Consider the following 17,075-nt stretch of genomic DNA (forward strand, 5'->3'; position numbering starts at 1 on the left):
AAGGTGTTTTCAAGTATTTTGATCCATATCTATTGTCTGGTTTACTATAATTTTACAGCCCACCTCCCAGAAATAAATTCACCTTCCCTTACTTCCCCCTCCAACAATCTCATTTTAGCACAAAAATTAGGTCTTTGAAGTTCCTTACAGTATCAAATATGATCATCTTATTTATTAAACCACATTACATGTAACTTATTTATATTCTTAAAGTAGAAAAAAATCCAAGAGAGATGGCTCACACCTGTAATCCCAGCTAACTGGGAGGCTAAGGCAGGAGGATCAAAAGTTCAAGACCCGTTTGGGCAACTTAGACTCTATCTCAAAATACAGGGGGTTGAGGAAAGGATAAGTAATGCAGTTCAGCAGTAAAAAACTTGCCTAGCATACACAAAGCCCTGGGTTAGAAACCCAGACTTTTAACATACATTATATCATCTCAACACATACTCTTAAGCTCTTAAATTCTCAAACTTTTATTTAAAAGGTCTCATGCTAGCTGGGTGTGGTGGTACATACTTCTAATTCCAATGACTCAAGAGGCTGAGGCAGAAGGATCACAATTTTGAGACTAACTTCAACAGCTTAGTAAGACTCTCAGCAACTTAGCAAGACCCTGTCTCAAAATTTTTTTTTTAATTTATAAAAGGACTGACAGTGTAGCTCAGTGATAAAGCACCCCTGGGTTGAATCCCCAGTATCAATAAATGAATAAGTAATCTTTAAAAATAAAGTATCAAAGAGGGACAACCAGCTAATAAGAGAATTTGCTACCACAGGCAGAAAAATCCTAATTTCAAAAAGTAATCACTATAATCCCAGTGATTTGGGAGGCTAAAGCAGGAGGACTGTGAGTTCAAGGCCAGCTTCAGCAACTTGGTAAGCCCCTCAACTTAATAAGACCTGGTCAAACTAAAAAACTAAAAAGGGTTGAGAATGTTGCTCAGTGGTACAGCACCTCTGGGTTCAATGCCTAGTACCAAAAAAAAAAAAAAAAAATGTTAAGACATAGTTCAGTAAACTTGGTGGTATGGCCCTTGCCTAGATTATGCACAGTCCTGGGTTTGATCCCCAGTATTGCAAAAAAAGTGAAAATAAATAAAATTGTGAAAGTGACTGCTCATAAATAGCAGTAATTATGAGAGAAATAAAGTACATGGCACAACAAATCATTCACTTCCCTCTAACACTGCTGGCTGGCATCACAGCCAGTGATATTCTTCCCTTCCCCAGTTCACTGGTGGAAGCACTCTGCCAATATTATCTTAAACCTCATTCCATTGTGTCAAAAGGCCATTTTTTAAAATATTTTAGTTGTAGATGGACTCAATATCTTTATTTTGTTTATTTATTTTTTTATGTGGTGCTGAGAATGGAACCCAGTGCCTCACACATGCCAGGCAAGTGCTCTACCATTGAGCCACAACCCCAGCTCCCCAAAATGCCATTTTTAAAAATAAAAAAAGGCTCAGAAAACAGGTACCACCAGAGAGGAATAATAGCCCAGTAGAATATGCTGGCAATAGATCACTTTATATTGAGTCATTTTCTCTCTACAGAGATAAACTTCCCACATTGCCACTTCGAACACTTACAAAAACAGAGCAGGAAAAAAATAGACCCTAGCACATCAATGCTCTTGTGATAGGAAAAAAGTCTCCAGTAATTTAAAAAAAAAAAAAAAAAAAAAAAAAAAAAATCAACATTACTTGTATTTATCTCCTTACTATCATGTTTATATATCAAATTTGGCCAGCAAAACTGTCTCAAAATAATTCTTTTACTTCACAAAGCGCTATTCTTTTGCAATAGTTCTGTCCTATCTTAAGGCAGAAGTCTATCTAGAGCATTTGCATAAAAAACCAAAAAGACTTATTTCAAAATTAGGTTCTAGGGCTGGGTTGTAGTTCAGTGGTAGAGCATTGCCTAGCATGTGTGAGGCACTAGGTTCAATTCTCAGCACCACATATAAATAAAATATAGGTACACTGACAATTAAAAAAATATTAAAAAAAAAAAAAAACAGGTTTAAGGGCATGCCTATAATCCAGCTAAGGCAGACTAAGGCAGACGAATCACAAGTTCAAGGCCAGCCTCGGCAACTTAGTAAGACCCTGTCTCACAATAAATGGACCATTTATATAAATTCAGTGGTACAGTGACCCTGGGTTTAATCTCCAGAAAGCGCGCGGGTGGCGGGCAGCACCGCGGGGACTGACAGCTTCTCTCTCATAACTAGGCTTCAGTTCCTCATCTCTCTAAAAAAGGATATTACTGCCCTCATGGGATTGTTGTAAAGATTAAATATAGGAAGTATATAGTCCAGTGTCTACAACATAAGTTCTCACTAAATGCTATTATCAGTAGTTTTCAAACACCGCTTCTCCATTAAGACCTAGCAGACAGATCCAAAGGCCTCTTAACCCTCTTATCAGTAACAGTGGCTAATAAGAGTAGAAATTCTCCACCTACAGATATGCACCTTTGTTATTCAATTGTACTGCACTCACCACCTTGGTACCCTGACCAAGTGACCTCTACCTCTTGCCATGTTTCCCAGCAGAACAGCTATAAGATCTATAAGATCCTCTATTTCACCTGAGGACAAAACTGAAAACTTTCTGGTCTTCCTTCATTTTGTCAACATAAAATTTCAGAATACCTCCCGGAAAAGGTACATGAAAACACAACAGCCTCTGCCCTAGAATAGGTCAGTCCAGGAGGTGAGTTAAACACCAAAACCATAAATTACAAGGTAGTACAATGACTGTAAATGTAATCTATGGGTAGCCCAAAACAAACATACCACAGCAACTACCCAGAGTTCTCTAATGTTGTTCATTATCTCATGTGTCCAGTCTAACAGAATTGTGTGGTAGTGGTAAATACCAATTCCAAGTGGGGGTCTCCAGTTTAGGCCCCCTGGGAAGGGAACAGGTTTTGCCATTTAATATTATTAACTCAAGTTTGCTAACTGACCTGGATAAAACTGCTCCATAAGTCAAGATGTGATTCCTTATGATTGGGCTCAGCCTAAGACAGGCCAGAGTAAGCCTTCAATGAATACTTGACTGGGGGTGTAGCTCAGTGGTAGAGCACGGCCTGCCTTAGCATGTGCAAGGCCCTGGGTTCAATCCTGGGTTCAATGCTGCAAAAATTTAAAAAAACAAAACAAAACAAAAACAAAAACAAAAAACACTTGTTGACTTGCACAACACAACCAAATTTTAGATCTTAGAGCTCTGCCAAGGATTGACCAAGAGTTTGATTTGCCCACTTAGTAAAGAATAAGCTGAGCACTTTGATTTGCCTTTCAGCTTCATTCGACAGTCTACCATTAGGAAACCCAACGTAAGATTTTATAGATATATAATACAGATTTTAAACACTAATGTTTGTAATTTTTAAACACTGTTTAGCCAACTAAGGTAGAAATAACAGGTTTTCTGCCTTTGCCCATTACACAGGTGCCACCCAAACCAAACACCTACCTTGAGTTTTCTCTATATTTCTCTACAGCTGCCTACAATATAATACCCACCCCAACCCTGGAATATTCTGCCTCTACCTCAAATTCAACATGTATACAAAATTTAATCCCCTTGTTCCCAAATCAGATCCCCTTTGTACTTTGCCCCTATTATTTCATTTTCTTAGGGAACCTAAGATTTCTACTTGAGTCAACAAAGTCTGCATGTCTCTGTTCCATACTATTCATACGGTGCCAGGGATCAAACCCAGGACCTCAAACATTAGGCAAATGTTCTACTACTGAGCTACACCCCAATCCCTCATACCTTCTTTTACACTGCTTACATCAGTTCTGTTAAACAGGTTATCCAATTAGTCTCAGCCATTACCCACTCCAATCTCATTACCAATTAAACCTTCCCAAACTTCAAATGAATAAAAGCCATTCCAAACCCAAAAAACTCTGTTGCATCCCAAAATAAATCTAAGCCTGGCATTCATGGCCTTTATCTCTGCAACCATATCCTTTTCCCCCAACCTTACTTAAAAGCTAAAGAGTTAGCAACTCATGCATTCAATACATTTATTTGAAAGCTCTATCATAGGGCTGGGGATGTAGCTCAGTGATAGAGCACAACTGGATTTAATTCCCAGTACCAAAAAAAAAAAAAAGAAAGAAAAAGTGTCCTAGATGCACAGGAAGCTCCCTATACATTATACTTCTTAGTATCCTCACCTACACATGCTTATGAAGCAGCACTGACACTGAGGATTTTGTCAGTAAAATAGAGACCTATGATCATTGTGTTGAGTAAGAGGATAAATTCTGACTGTTTCCACCATAGTACACTACTTTTTTTGAGGGATTAAGGGAAGCATAACTGAGAATTCAGATTTGCAAATGTGTTTTTGAGGCAAAACAGAAAGCATGAGAGGTCTAGTGAAAGATGTCAATTCTTGGGGCCGGGTTTGTGGCTCAGTGGTAGAGTGCTTGCCTAGCAGGCACGAGGCACTGGGTTCGATCCTCAGCACCACATAAATGTATAAAATAAAGATATTGTGTCCACCTAAAACTAAAAAATAAATGTTTTTTTTTTTTAAAGCAGGCTTAAGCCTAAAAAAATTATTATAAAAAAAGAAAAAGTCAATTCTTTCTGCTAATCGGAACTCAGACTGGTTATATAAAATGAACCTTTGCAAGTTTAATCTACACCCAATTCCCAAAAATAGTCTGATTCAAAGTCTCATCTGCTGGTCAGGCAAAACTCTCCTGTTTGTAAAATACAGTCTGATTCCAGCTTTGGTTTTAAGTTATTAAGATTAAAACTTTTCAAATTAAGCAAAATCAGGGAAGTACAGAGGAATAAAACTGAACAAAGTATGTTGTGTGCACATATGAGTAAGTAACAGAGAGTCCCACTGTTACAGAGAATTACAATGCACTAATAAATTTTTAATTAACCAAAATCCAACAATTTCTTAGAGCAACAGAATAAACATGGTTATAACCTAAAAGCAACCAGGTGTGGTGGCACACACCTGAAATCCCACCAACTCCAGAGGTTGAGGCAAGAGGATCACTTAACGAGGCCCTTAGCAACTTAGCAATTAGAAAATAAAAAAGGGCTGGGGATATAGCTCAGTGGTAAGGGCCATTGATTCAATCCCCAATACCAAAAAATTAAAATTAAAATAAATAAAAACCTAGGGGGAAGGGGATTAGCAAGGATGGTGGAATGTGATGGTCATCATTATACAAAGTACATGTATGAAGACTTGAATTGGGTGTCAACACACCTTATATAGAGATATGAAAAGTTGTGGTATATATATGTTTTAAGAATTGTAATGCAGGGAGCCTGGGGTTGTGGCTTGGTGGTAGAATGCTCGACTAGCATGCATGGGGCACTGGGTTCCAATCTCAGCACCACATAAATGTAATATAAAGATGTGGTAGCCACCTAAAACTTAAGAATAAATATTTTTAAAATAGTAATAATTGTAATGCAAAAGAAAAGTACATGTATAATGGCATAAATTGACGTGAACATACTTTATATAGATACGAAAAATTGTGCTTTATATGTGTAATAAGAATTGTAATGCATTCTACTGTTGTATATTTAAAAAAAATAAAATCAATTAAAAAAATAAAATAAATAAATAAAAACCTAAACACCACAACCAATCCCTCCTGATACAAAACAATCAGTTCCATTTCTTTTTTTTTTTTCAGAGTAGAAATTAGAAGTTTATTAAAGGACAGCAGAAAAGACTTCTCCCGGAGGAAGAAGGGGACCCAAGAGGTGGAATCCCAATCAGTTCCATTTCAACAATTGCACTTGAGCGGCTGATGCTGTTATCAACTTCCAACTACTTTCAATTATAACACCTTGAAAATAAGTCACCCAAACCCAACAAAAAAAAATTTATAAAATATATTTGTCCTAAAAACAGCCTAAACAGTTCTTGAAATTATCTGATCGGTGGGGAAGGTATTCTTTACTAACAAGGTATTCCTAAAAATATTTTATGTACATTAAAACAGTCATTCATTCCATTTAATTAAATTAATTAATTAATTTAAATTCATTCCATTTTAAATGATTTAGTTATTTACAATTTAGTACCCAAAGGGAAAATTACCCAGTGACAATATGACAATGATCATTCTTTAAAACAAGTGACTCTTTTGTTTAGAACAAACTAAATTAGAAATTTAAGCTTTTAAAGACATTCATTGAAAGCAGTTATTGTAAGTGGATAGTGATTATAAAAGAGTTGGAAAGCTTAAATAGTGAACTTTTTTTTTACCTGATGTTCTGCATGAATGTTATCCCCAGTAGGCCATCGATGTTTGCTATTATTATAGCCGCCTCCACCACTTCCTCCTCCCCCAAGCTGCTCACCATGCTGCCTCTGAAAGAAGTAGTCCACCATAGCGTCGTCCTGTGAACGGCCTGCAACTCCTATGGATCCTGGGACAGGGCTGGAGTGTGTCCCAGCTGCAAGAGCCTGATTTGCAGCTGGTTGTGGCTGCGCTTGGGACCCTGTTCCAGATGTCAAAACAACAGGCATGTTGGGATTAGCTGGTTCTTGAGGGTGATGTTTCAGGTGGGGGCTGAAAGAGTCCTGCCAAAGCACTGCTTTTCTCTTCAAGACACATGCAACGCTCATTCCACCAACACCTAAGGACAGATAGGTTATATACGTTTAATATTTGCATTTTGAAACAACTTGATAGACACTAATAAAAATATGAACTCCACATCTTCTGCTATACAATCAACATTAACCAGTTTCTACCAAGCTGCCAATTTTATATTATACACACAAATTCCTAAACTAAAATCTTCATTTTTAAGTTGTTGAATCTCTGCTAATGTAAATAAAGGTAATTGATGGTCATGGTTCTGACAAGATATTGAAATCAGGACTCAATACCACAACTTCTGGGAAGCCTTTTCAAAAGGTAGCAATATAGGGGCTGGGATGTAGCTCAGTATTAGAACACTTTTTTAACATGTGAGACCCTGGTTTCCATTCCTATCCCTAAATTTAAAAATAAAAATAAAAAAAGAGCTGGGCACGGTGGGCATGCCTGTAATCCCAGCAACTTTAGCAGATTATCGAGGTACTCAGCAACTCAGTGAAACCCTATCTCTAAATAAAATATAAAAAAGGACTGGGAATGTGGCTCAGTGGTTAAGCACTTCTTGGTTTAATCCCTAGTAACAAAAAAAAAAGTAAACAGACTCAGACTTCAATTGGTGGCTTCTGTACTGAGCTTACTTGCTCCTTAAGCCAACTGTGGTACATAGTTTTTAAATCAACAAGAGCTTTTTTTTTTTTTTTTTTTTTTTTTTTGGTCAATGGACCTTTATCCTTTATTTCATTTATGTATAGGCAGTACTGACAATTAAACCCAGCACCTCACACACCAAAGAGCCACAACCCCAGCCCCTAAATCAACAAGAGCTTTTTAGAACAACTTTACTGCTGGATATACCAATAAACAAACTACGAAATAATCAATAGCTGAAGATTGTCTAATTTGAAAAGACCCTTTAAAATGCCCAACATATTCCACAGGATACTCCTTGAAGAAACAATTAGACATTCTGACCAAGAACAACAACAGAATATTCTTAGCCTAAACCCTCTCCTCAGCTGCTACTGATGAGGGGGGAAATTCAAGACTTTAACCAATAAAGTACAATTTAAATGTAATCTTATAATTATTCCATTAGTGCTTTGACACCTAGAAACAGAATGAGAAAAACCAAATTCACTTTACTAGAGTAGAAAGCCTCACTGTAAAACCAGAAATCTCACCACAGTAATACTGTGGCAAATATAATGCAGACATTATCTCATCACAGAAACTTTGAAAGGTAAGGATTTTCATTCCTATTTCCCAGATGAAAACATTAAGGCACAAAATTATGATATGCCCAAGGTCATTTATCAAGTGAGTAGCAGAGAAGGCTCTCAATCTATTCTGTACCCAAACTTAGTTGTTTCTATCTGCACCCCTTGCAACAGTATCTCTCACCAGTCTCCTCTACTCCTCTGAAAGAAGCCTGAAAATGTTACTATTAAATATTACAATTTAAGTTCTAAAAATCAAAAAAGTTACATTTGTATATACAAAGTAAATAAATCAGTTACCAATTAACAAACATCTGTTCACAACCTCAGAGAGCCTAATTTCAATAGTCCAGTGCTCCATGTCTTATCACTCTTATTTCAAAACCGGATTTATGAAAAACCTATCTCTCCTGAATAATTAAGCCTCCTGACAAAGTAGCATTCACTTCTCACAACTAACTTGTGTTTGGAAGTCAGAAGTAAGAAGACACAATAGAATTTGTGATCTCTTCAAAGCCTAATTTGGAAATGCCTAGCCTAGGTTAACAACTCCAATCCATCAGAGGCTTCCTGAAGTACTGGTGTAGTTTAGTCTTCTAAACTTCTCAGTTTCTCTCTTCATGAATAAAATCTTGTCCTCGCTCAAGCAGCAAAATAAGTAAACCATGCCTGTTTCACCATCAGCTTTTGCAAAGTACAAAACAGCCTAATGCCTTCCCAACTCAATTTTCAAAAGGACTCATTACCTTGTTTCCAATAGTGGATAGTCCCATTTTCTTCCACCAGGGAATCTCAATCTATCTTTGTTTTAAAATATACCAGAAGCCCCAAAACCAAGTTTTGCCACTGAACAATATCTCTGAGCCTGTTTCTTCATCTAGAAAACAGAAAATATGCTTTCTCTATGCAATAGTATCTCTCACAAGTCCAAAATCTATGCAATAGTTTTGGGGTTTTTTTAATTATTATTATTAAAATATACAAAAGTTACAGATAAGTTTAAAGTCACCATGCTGAAGAGCCCACACATTAGTTACCACCAGTTAAGGCAATGCAGCTCCAAGCTCTAGAGAATTCCTAAAATAGTAAATGTAATCTTTTCTGATATAAAAGACCTGTCAAAATAGTTATCTAAAATGAATTTCCATATGAAAAAAGAATTTATCATGGAAGCACACTGAAAACAACCTCATTCCAAAAAGGGATGGGAGAGGCTGGTTTCTATAAAAATGTTCAAACAAAACAATTGGCTTTTGTAAAGCTATCTGTAGGGCCTGCAACTTCCTGCTTTACCTAATGAGGCAAGGTAGTTTCTCAAAGGAGAGAAAACCTGGCAGAAGGGACAATTTGAAAGTGAGAAAATACTTAAGTAATTAATGTATGTCTTGGGTAATTTTGTAATACCCTGTCACTACAGCACAAAAATTAAGAAACAGTCACCTAAATGTTAGTAAACAAAATTGTTAATACCTTTTAGGGAACTCTCAAAGTTCACTAAAAAGTTATGTTTAAACAGATTTCAAATGTAATTTTTTACAAATGACCCATGAAAATAAGTATTTTAAGCAACTAGAATTAGGTGTCAATTCTAGCTACTCTTCCATAGTTTCCTGTTTACATCAAGGTGTGGATTTTTTTTCTTGTTTTGTTTTGATTATCATTAATAGAGTTTACTTCAAATAAAGGAACATGGTTTAATCTTTCTCCTCCTACTAAAATGGCTAGTGGTTTAAAAGGTGTTTATTTTTACCATGCTGAACAAACATTCTGTGGTCATAAATTTATTTTAAAGCAATTCATCTCAAATCCAAACTAAACAAATTCCAACTTCAAGAAGTCGGTGGCCTTCGACAAAATGAATTCAAGTGTGGTGAAGGCAAAAATACTAACTCGAAAGTTCATAATCTATTATTTCCCAAAGACCCAGATAAAGAATCAACAGCCACCAGAGTGTTTCAAAGTTAAAATTGGCAAGGGATCAAAATGTTTGTTTTGTTTACTAAAAACTACATCGGAAGCCACATACCTTGAGGGAGGCTTGTCTTGGTGATTTTGAGCGTATTCAAAATACGAACAAAAAGCTAAAGCTACAAACCTATTATCTGAGAACTGACTTTTAAAACAGAATACCCCCTTCAAAACAAAATTTTTTTTAAAAAAAAGCCTCATAAAGCCTTAGTCTTAATAACAGGACTTGAGCAAAATGATCAATAACTAGAACAGTGTTTTCTAAATTGAACAATGAAGGGGTGAGGATTAAAGTTATGATGAGGACAAAGCCTTCTCTGGTAATTTGTGTGTGGGTTCTTTGGTTTGGGTTTGGGGTTGGGGTTGGGGGGGAGGGGGACGACACTGGAGAAAACAAAGTTAGAGGAGCGTATTCCTCACTTGACGTGGGAGTGGTACTGGCAAGTAAAATAAATGAACTGTGTTTACCAAGCACGTTCGTGAGAACGCCAAGTGTCCAGTTATTGTGTGTGTGGATGGTTTTCCGGCTCCCAAGAGCAGAGCCCCTCGGAGTTAAGAGACACACCAGTACAGACAGGCTCCTCCGAGAGGAGGAACCTACCCCAAACACCAGCTCTCACGGAAACAAAAGGCCACAAAGCACCCAGGAGCCTCAAAAGCGATCTGAAACTTCCTGATCGCCACTTCTCCACATTTAAAGCTTGCAAAGTTCCCCCACGGCGGGTCTCGCCCGTGGACCCGGGCCACGGCTGCTTCTCCTGTGCTTTATTGTTCCCCCTCCATCGGCGCTGCCACGGAAGCTTAGGAAGTCGAAGAATCCCGGGGTGGCACAGAATTACACTCCATGGCCACACAGAGGAATCCGGGCTTCGCAAACCCGTCAAAAAAGCAACCCGAACGGCAACATCCATCTCCGGAGACTCCCAACAAGGCCGAGCACAAACACAGAGACGCCTCTGGGCTCCGGGCCCGGGCCTAAACCCCCGGCCTTCTCCTCGCTTCGACCCCGCTCCCCACCCCCTCCCTCCTGTGATAACAATAGGGGCCTTGCTGCTGACTCCAAAACATGTACGAAGAACAGCGAGTGAGGAGCCTCAGCCAGGGCCCCGGCGGCTTTTCCAAAGCCCTTCTCACCCCACCAAACGCTCTCAAACACCAATACGAAGGGATAATCTGCTCGCTAGGGGTGCGGAGTAGCGTTTGGGACCCGCGGGGTGCGGATACTCACGGGCGGAGCGGTAGGATGAAGATGGATTTCAGCCCCCCGATCTTCTCTCTCCGGCGCTCTCGCTCCCCCTTACCTTTCACTCCGACAACATGGCGGCCCACTGGGGACTGGGCTGGCGCGGTGCATCATGGGATAGGCTCTGGCCCCGGCTCCGGCGGTGGCAGCGGCGTGTGCCGAGAAGGCAGAGCGGCTCTGGAACAGGTTGCCTGGTTGCCATGCCAACCCGGGGCCTGTGTGAACTTGGGAAACTTGCAAGCAACACAACCCCTGCGCGCGCGAGTGCCCGCCCGCTGGGCGAGCGCGCGCCGCCGAGGGCAGAAGGCGGGGTGCCCCTGGCCGGCACCTGAGCGCGCACGGTGCGCGCGGGCGCGGGGCTGAGCTCGGCCGGAGCTGGGCAGGCTGGCGGCGCGGGAGGCCCGCGAAGTCCTGCGCGCGGTTCTCTGCCCAGGGAGCCCGCCCGCAGGTTATTCCAGCTTGGCGGCGCCCGCAGGGCTCTGGCCTTAGACGTGGGCAGGACAAATACCTAACTTAACATCGCTAGCCTGAGGCGTTATTTAACCTTCCTGCCTCCATTTCCCCATTTGTGAAATAAAGAGGTAAATAGTAACACCTCCCTAACTGAGGGATTAGGGGAATAGCATATGCAAAATACTTAGCACAGTACGGGGACTAAGCAAGGCCACACAGCACAATTTGCAAGATCCCAGGGCAAAATGAAAACGCGAGGCTCCTGGTTCAAAAATGATCATGAATTTTAAGATGGCGACAAGAGAACATTAAACCAAGAACATGGGGGTGCTGGGGTTGTGGCTCAGTGGTGGAGCACTTGCCTAGCATGTGTGACGCCCTGGGTTCGATTCTCAGCACCACATACAAATAAATTTTTTAAAAAATCATCAACAACTAATAAAAATATTTTAAAAATAAAAAATAAATAAATAAACCAAGAACATGAAGCCAACCCTACTAAAAAGCACTCAGTCTCAATGTCAGCTGCTGTCATTCTGTCCTGGTTCGAGAAAGAAGGGAAATGTGGCCATCTGATCAAAATGACTTTTTAAGTCAGTAGTATTTGATAAGATAGTTATGTTATTTCAAACTAAACTCAGAGTGGATTGAATACTTAGGCAAACCACAATCTTATTTAAAAAAAAAAAAAAACCTGAAGATACTGGGGGAAAAAAGTGAGCTGTATAATTGGAGGAGTTGTATATTTATATATTTATGAATCAAAACCAATAGATCATAAAAAGGTGGAAAGAAATGTAACCATCTACACAGGAAAAGAGGCCATCAACAAAGTAAAACTAACAAGAAAATGGTTAAGAACATTTGCAATATATATGGAAGGCAAATAAAGATGATAAATATAAAACTTCTCTAATCAATTTAAAAAAAAAAAAAAAATCCAAGCTTACAGCCATTGCACTCACACTGTAATTCAAGCTCAGGAAGCTGAAGCAAGAGGATAGCAAGTTTGAGGCCAGCCTGGGTAATTTAGTGAGCTCACCTCAAAATAACACATAAAAAAGACTGGGGATGTAGCTCAGTGGTAGAGCACTTGTGTAGCATATGCCAGGCCCTGGATTCCATCTCCTCTACTGGCCAAAAAAAACTGTCACTGTGGTTGCAAAACTGGAAATATACACTCAACTATACACTTCAAATGAGTTGTTTTTTGGTTTTTGTTTTATTTTTTGTGGTGCTGGGGATTGAACCCAAGGCCTTGTGCTGGGGGTGTAGCTCCATGATAGAAAGCTTGCCTGGCATACAAAAGACCCAAAATTCAATTTCCACTACTGCAAAAAATAAATAATTTTTTTTTATTTGTTAACATGGTGTTTCTGGAAGTATGTGAGAAAATCAGCACTCAGGTTGTTTAAATTGAGCATATATTAGTTTTATTTACCAAAAAGAAAGAGGAAGGGCTGGGGATGTGGCTCAAGCGGTAGCACGCTTGCCTGGCATGCGTGCGGCCCGGGTCCGATCCTCAGCACTACAAACAAAGATGTTGTGTCCGCTGAAAACTAAAAAATAAATATTAAAAAAAAAAAAAAGAACGAGGAAATTTTTGCTTTGTTTGTTTTTGTTGTATACTAGAGATTGAAGCCAGAGGTGCTTAACTAGTGAGCCATATCCCTGGCCCTTTTTATTTTTATTTTTATTTTGATACAGGGTCTCACTAAATTGCTTAAGGCCTCAAGAAGTTGCTAAGGCTGGTTTTGAACTCTCCTGCCCCAGTCTCCCCAGCCACTGGGTTGTAGTTATGGTTTTATATTCACTGGGACTGCAAGCAAGCACCACTCCGCTTGGCTCCTTCTCCTTTTTAAGATTTTGATTTCTCAATAAGATTTAGAGGTTAGCAGGGCTCACCCTGGTAATCCCAGCAGCTCAGGATGCTGAGGCAGGAGGATCATGAGTTCAAAGCCAGCCTCAGCTATTTAGTGAAAGACACTAAACAACTCAGTGAGACTCTGTCTCTAAATAAAGTACAAAATAGGGCGGGGATGTGGCTCAGTGGTTAAGTGCCCCTGAGTTTCAATCCCTAGTTAAAAAAAAAAAAAAAAACTAATTGAAAAAAAGACCCTGAGCTCTGCTACTTCCTGGCTTTATGACTTTGGGTAATTCTGAGTAGCGTCTATAAAATGAGGGTGTCACTACTCTTTCAACAGGGTAGTTATGATGGTTAAAAAAACTAATATATATATTATATAAAGGGTCTGGTACCAAATTACTATCCAAGTGTAGCAGTTAGGTTGTAGTTTTGGTTTTATATTCACTTCTGAATCCCTGGTAGCCAACTTAGTGCAAGGCATACAATTATTGCTCATTAAATGTTTCTTAAACTAGGCACAGTTGTGCAGGCTGCTAATCCCAGCAGCTTGGGAGGCTGAGGCAGGAGGATCTCGAGTTCAAAGTCAGTTTCAGCAAAAGCAAGGTGCTAAACAACTCAATGAGACCCTGTCTCTAAATTAAAGGGTTGGGGGTGTGGCTCAGTGGTCAACTGCCCCTGAGTTCAATCCCTGTACCCCCCAAAAAAGAAATTTCTTAAATGTATGAATTCCGACAGGCCTGGTGGTACCTGCCTCTAACCCCAGCAACTCAGGAGGCTGAAGCAGGAGGATTGTAAATTAGGAACCAAAAATGCTGGGGATGTTGCTCAATGGTAGAGGGCCCCTGGATTCAATCTCTGTTACGGCAAATACATGAACTCAACAGCTATTTACAGTGTCAATACTCAAATTCAAAAATCCTATATGTATATTTTATATTCTGAGATCCATGTCTGGAGCCAGACCAAAAATTACTTTGCTTCCCTGAGCCTTCTTTCCGCCCCCACCCCCACCCCCACTCCGTGCAATTTGGAGTTAATATAACAGTATTAAATGAGATAAAGTAGATAACATATTGAGACCATGAGGCCAGGACACCACAAAGTGCCGGATAGCCATAACAGCAAAACATACAAAAGGAATAAACAGCATTTATAAGAAAGTTTCAGTTTTCAGAATTTTACCACTCTCTGTGCTCCTTGATTCCATCCTGAGATCCATGACTAATTCCTTAGTTTTAACTTTAGCTTCCACAATCAGACAGATTCTAACGTCAGTCAGCCATACTCATGTGATACCAGCCTTTAGGCCTCTAGTCAATCAAATGATGCAATGCCAGCAGAATGGGTGTCACCCATCCCTGATCTCCCTTAAGAACTTCCTTTTAAAGGGCCTGAAGCCCCCACCCAGCCCCAAATAACCTATCAGAACCAGGTAACCAGCAAATTCATGAGACTATCCTATTATCCAATAAAAAAGAGGATGTTCATTATTTCATTTAAAATTCCCAAAATACCTATGACATGAATGAAATTTTTTATTCCTATTTAAAAACGAGAAAACCAAGATTAGAGAAGTTAAGAACTGGATTAACATTTATCCAAACATGTCTAAGGCTATTCACTGAGAGTTACATGGGCAAGACAATGTGGAAATCATGCCTAAAACTTGGGGATACTTTCAATTCATTTGGCTAAACCCATATGTCACAGATAATATCATCAATCTTTGGGAATTTCTAAAACCTAAAAATCTAATCAAGATGACCTTGGGAAAGGATTAGAGTGGATTTGAGAATGGTAATTTAAATCTATTCAAAAGGAACCTAATCCAGGCCATTGTAACCTCATCAAAGAAAGCCCTATAAAAGTCTCAAATTGGAAATTTTTAGTGAAGGTCATTTGACACAGCCTGGGTTCAAGAATTTCAAATATCACCTCTTCCTCCTCCATATGGTAGTGGTCAGAAGTTTACTGCTAAGTCAGCCAACCTCATCCTGGCCATTCTGACAACTAAGGACAAATTCCAGGGGTTTATTTATTTGTTCACTTACTTACTTATTGCCTTCCCCAGTGCTGAGGATTGAACCCAGGGTCCTGTACATGCAAGACAAACATTCTATCAGGGAAGACTATCCCCAGCCTGACTCTCATTGTGACTTACAACCAAATGTTACTGACTAGAAAAAGTTGCTATAGTGTAGCATTCATAAACTTAGTATAAAGCATTGTCAGCAAAGATTGGATCCCCTAATTTTCTGGAAGGATATTTAGTTAACACTATTGGTTTTCAACTGTATTACACTAATATTCTTGCTTCTTTGTAGAATCTCCCTCGGGTGGCACTTCCCATCCTGTTTTGGGGCTTGGGTAAGTGTTACACTGTTGACATTTCCATTGTCAGTTCTCTTTCTTAGCAGATCATGGTTATTAGAGTGCTTTTCCCATCTGAAAGTAGGCAGAAGGAGGGGTTGGGGTTTCTGGTATTGGTGATTAGGTAATTCTGAGCAAGCCTCCCACTGAGGGAAAACTAGTAAAACTGGAAAAACATAAAAATCCCTGCTTGATATGGTTGGAAAGCTAACAAGCTAGTGAAGAATGATAGAGCCAAGGCCTGGGTAAGAGAATAACTGAGAGATAGATGCCAGCCCACATTGAGAACTACTTTTCCAGCTAAGGCATTTCTTGAGAGAGAGTTAAGAGGACAAGGGGAAATATTAACAATACAGACTGGTGTTCAGAACCTGCTAGGCAAGAGTGTTCCTCATAAGAACTCTTGTCTTGGATTGGAATCCCAAAGGACTGCACCCTAAAAGTAAAGGAGAAGAGCACAGGCAAGCCCTTACAGGATTTCCCTGCATGTAGGGATTGCAACTTGGCTTCAACCCATCTCAAACGGAGAATTGCATTAAGGTGATCCCTGAGTACCAACGCCTCCAGGAAGCTGGCAGAAAACCATTCTCACTGGATAAAACATCATCATCCTAGGCCTCTAAGTATTTCGATGAACAAATATGCAAATATGGTATTTGGTCCACAAGCAGAAATAATTATATGTACTAGAAGATAATATAAACTAGATCTAACAACAGAAACAATAAGTCATTGAAAAGGAACAAAATATTTAAGTCGTTGGATTGTTCATCATGTAAATAAATAAGTAGATGATTCATAATTTTGGCCAGAAAAAGTGGGAAATACACAAAAACAACCAAATAATAACTTTATAACTGAAAAACATTATAATCCAATAGATTGAGGTCAACAGCCAGGTTAAACACTGATAGAGAATTAGTAAACTTAGAGATCAATCACAAAATACATCCAAAATGAAAGATACAAGGGTCTAAAAGAGGATAAAATGAATCAGTTTAACATACAGGGAAACCAGGAGAGGAAAGAATGAATGAGGAAATGAGGGAAATTATATCCTGTGATATATTTCACAGGAAAGGGCTGATTTTCCGAAACTAATGAAGAATTTAAAAAATAAATAAATAAAGCCACTGCCAGATGCAGTGGAACACACATGTACATCTAGGTACACAGAAGGCTGAATCAGGACAATCATTTGAGTCCACGAATTTAAGACTAATTCGGTCATGGGATTGTGGCTCAGTGGCACTTACCTAGTGTGTGTGAGGCACTGGGTTCGATCCTCAGAACCACATTTAAATAAAATAAAGGTATTGTGTCCATCTACAA

At 39.3% G+C, this 17,075-nt stretch overlaps 1 protein-coding gene across 19 annotated transcripts in view; it reads right to left on the reverse strand.

Annotated features, from left to right (window-relative positions):
• The window catches only part of Pum1 (pumilio RNA binding family member 1), a 122,310-nt gene extending 111,154 nt beyond the window's left edge, over window positions 1-11,156 (reverse strand). For 18 of the 19 annotated variants that reach the window (XM_071617581.1, XM_071617580.1, XM_071617579.1 and 15 more), the window contains exons 1-2: window positions 11,039-11,155; window positions 6,286-6,659 (exon numbers count right to left, since the gene is read on the reverse strand). In XM_071617581.1, coding sequence (XP_071473682.1) covers window positions 6,286-6,648 — 363 coding nt within the window. In that variant the 5' untranslated portion in view covers window positions 6,649-6,659; window positions 11,039-11,155. Of the gene's footprint in view, window positions 1-6,285; window positions 6,660-11,038 lie in introns of all 19 variants that reach the window. The other variant, XM_071617576.1, reaches the window with a different exon arrangement.
• Between the last annotated feature and the right edge of the window lie 5,919 nt (window positions 11,157-17,075).

This window comes from Marmota flaviventris, chromosome 10 (assembly GCF_047511675.1).
Source record: "Marmota flaviventris isolate mMarFla1 chromosome 10, mMarFla1.hap1, whole genome shotgun sequence".
Lineage (NCBI taxonomy): Eukaryota > Metazoa > Chordata > Mammalia > Rodentia > Sciuridae > Marmota > Marmota flaviventris.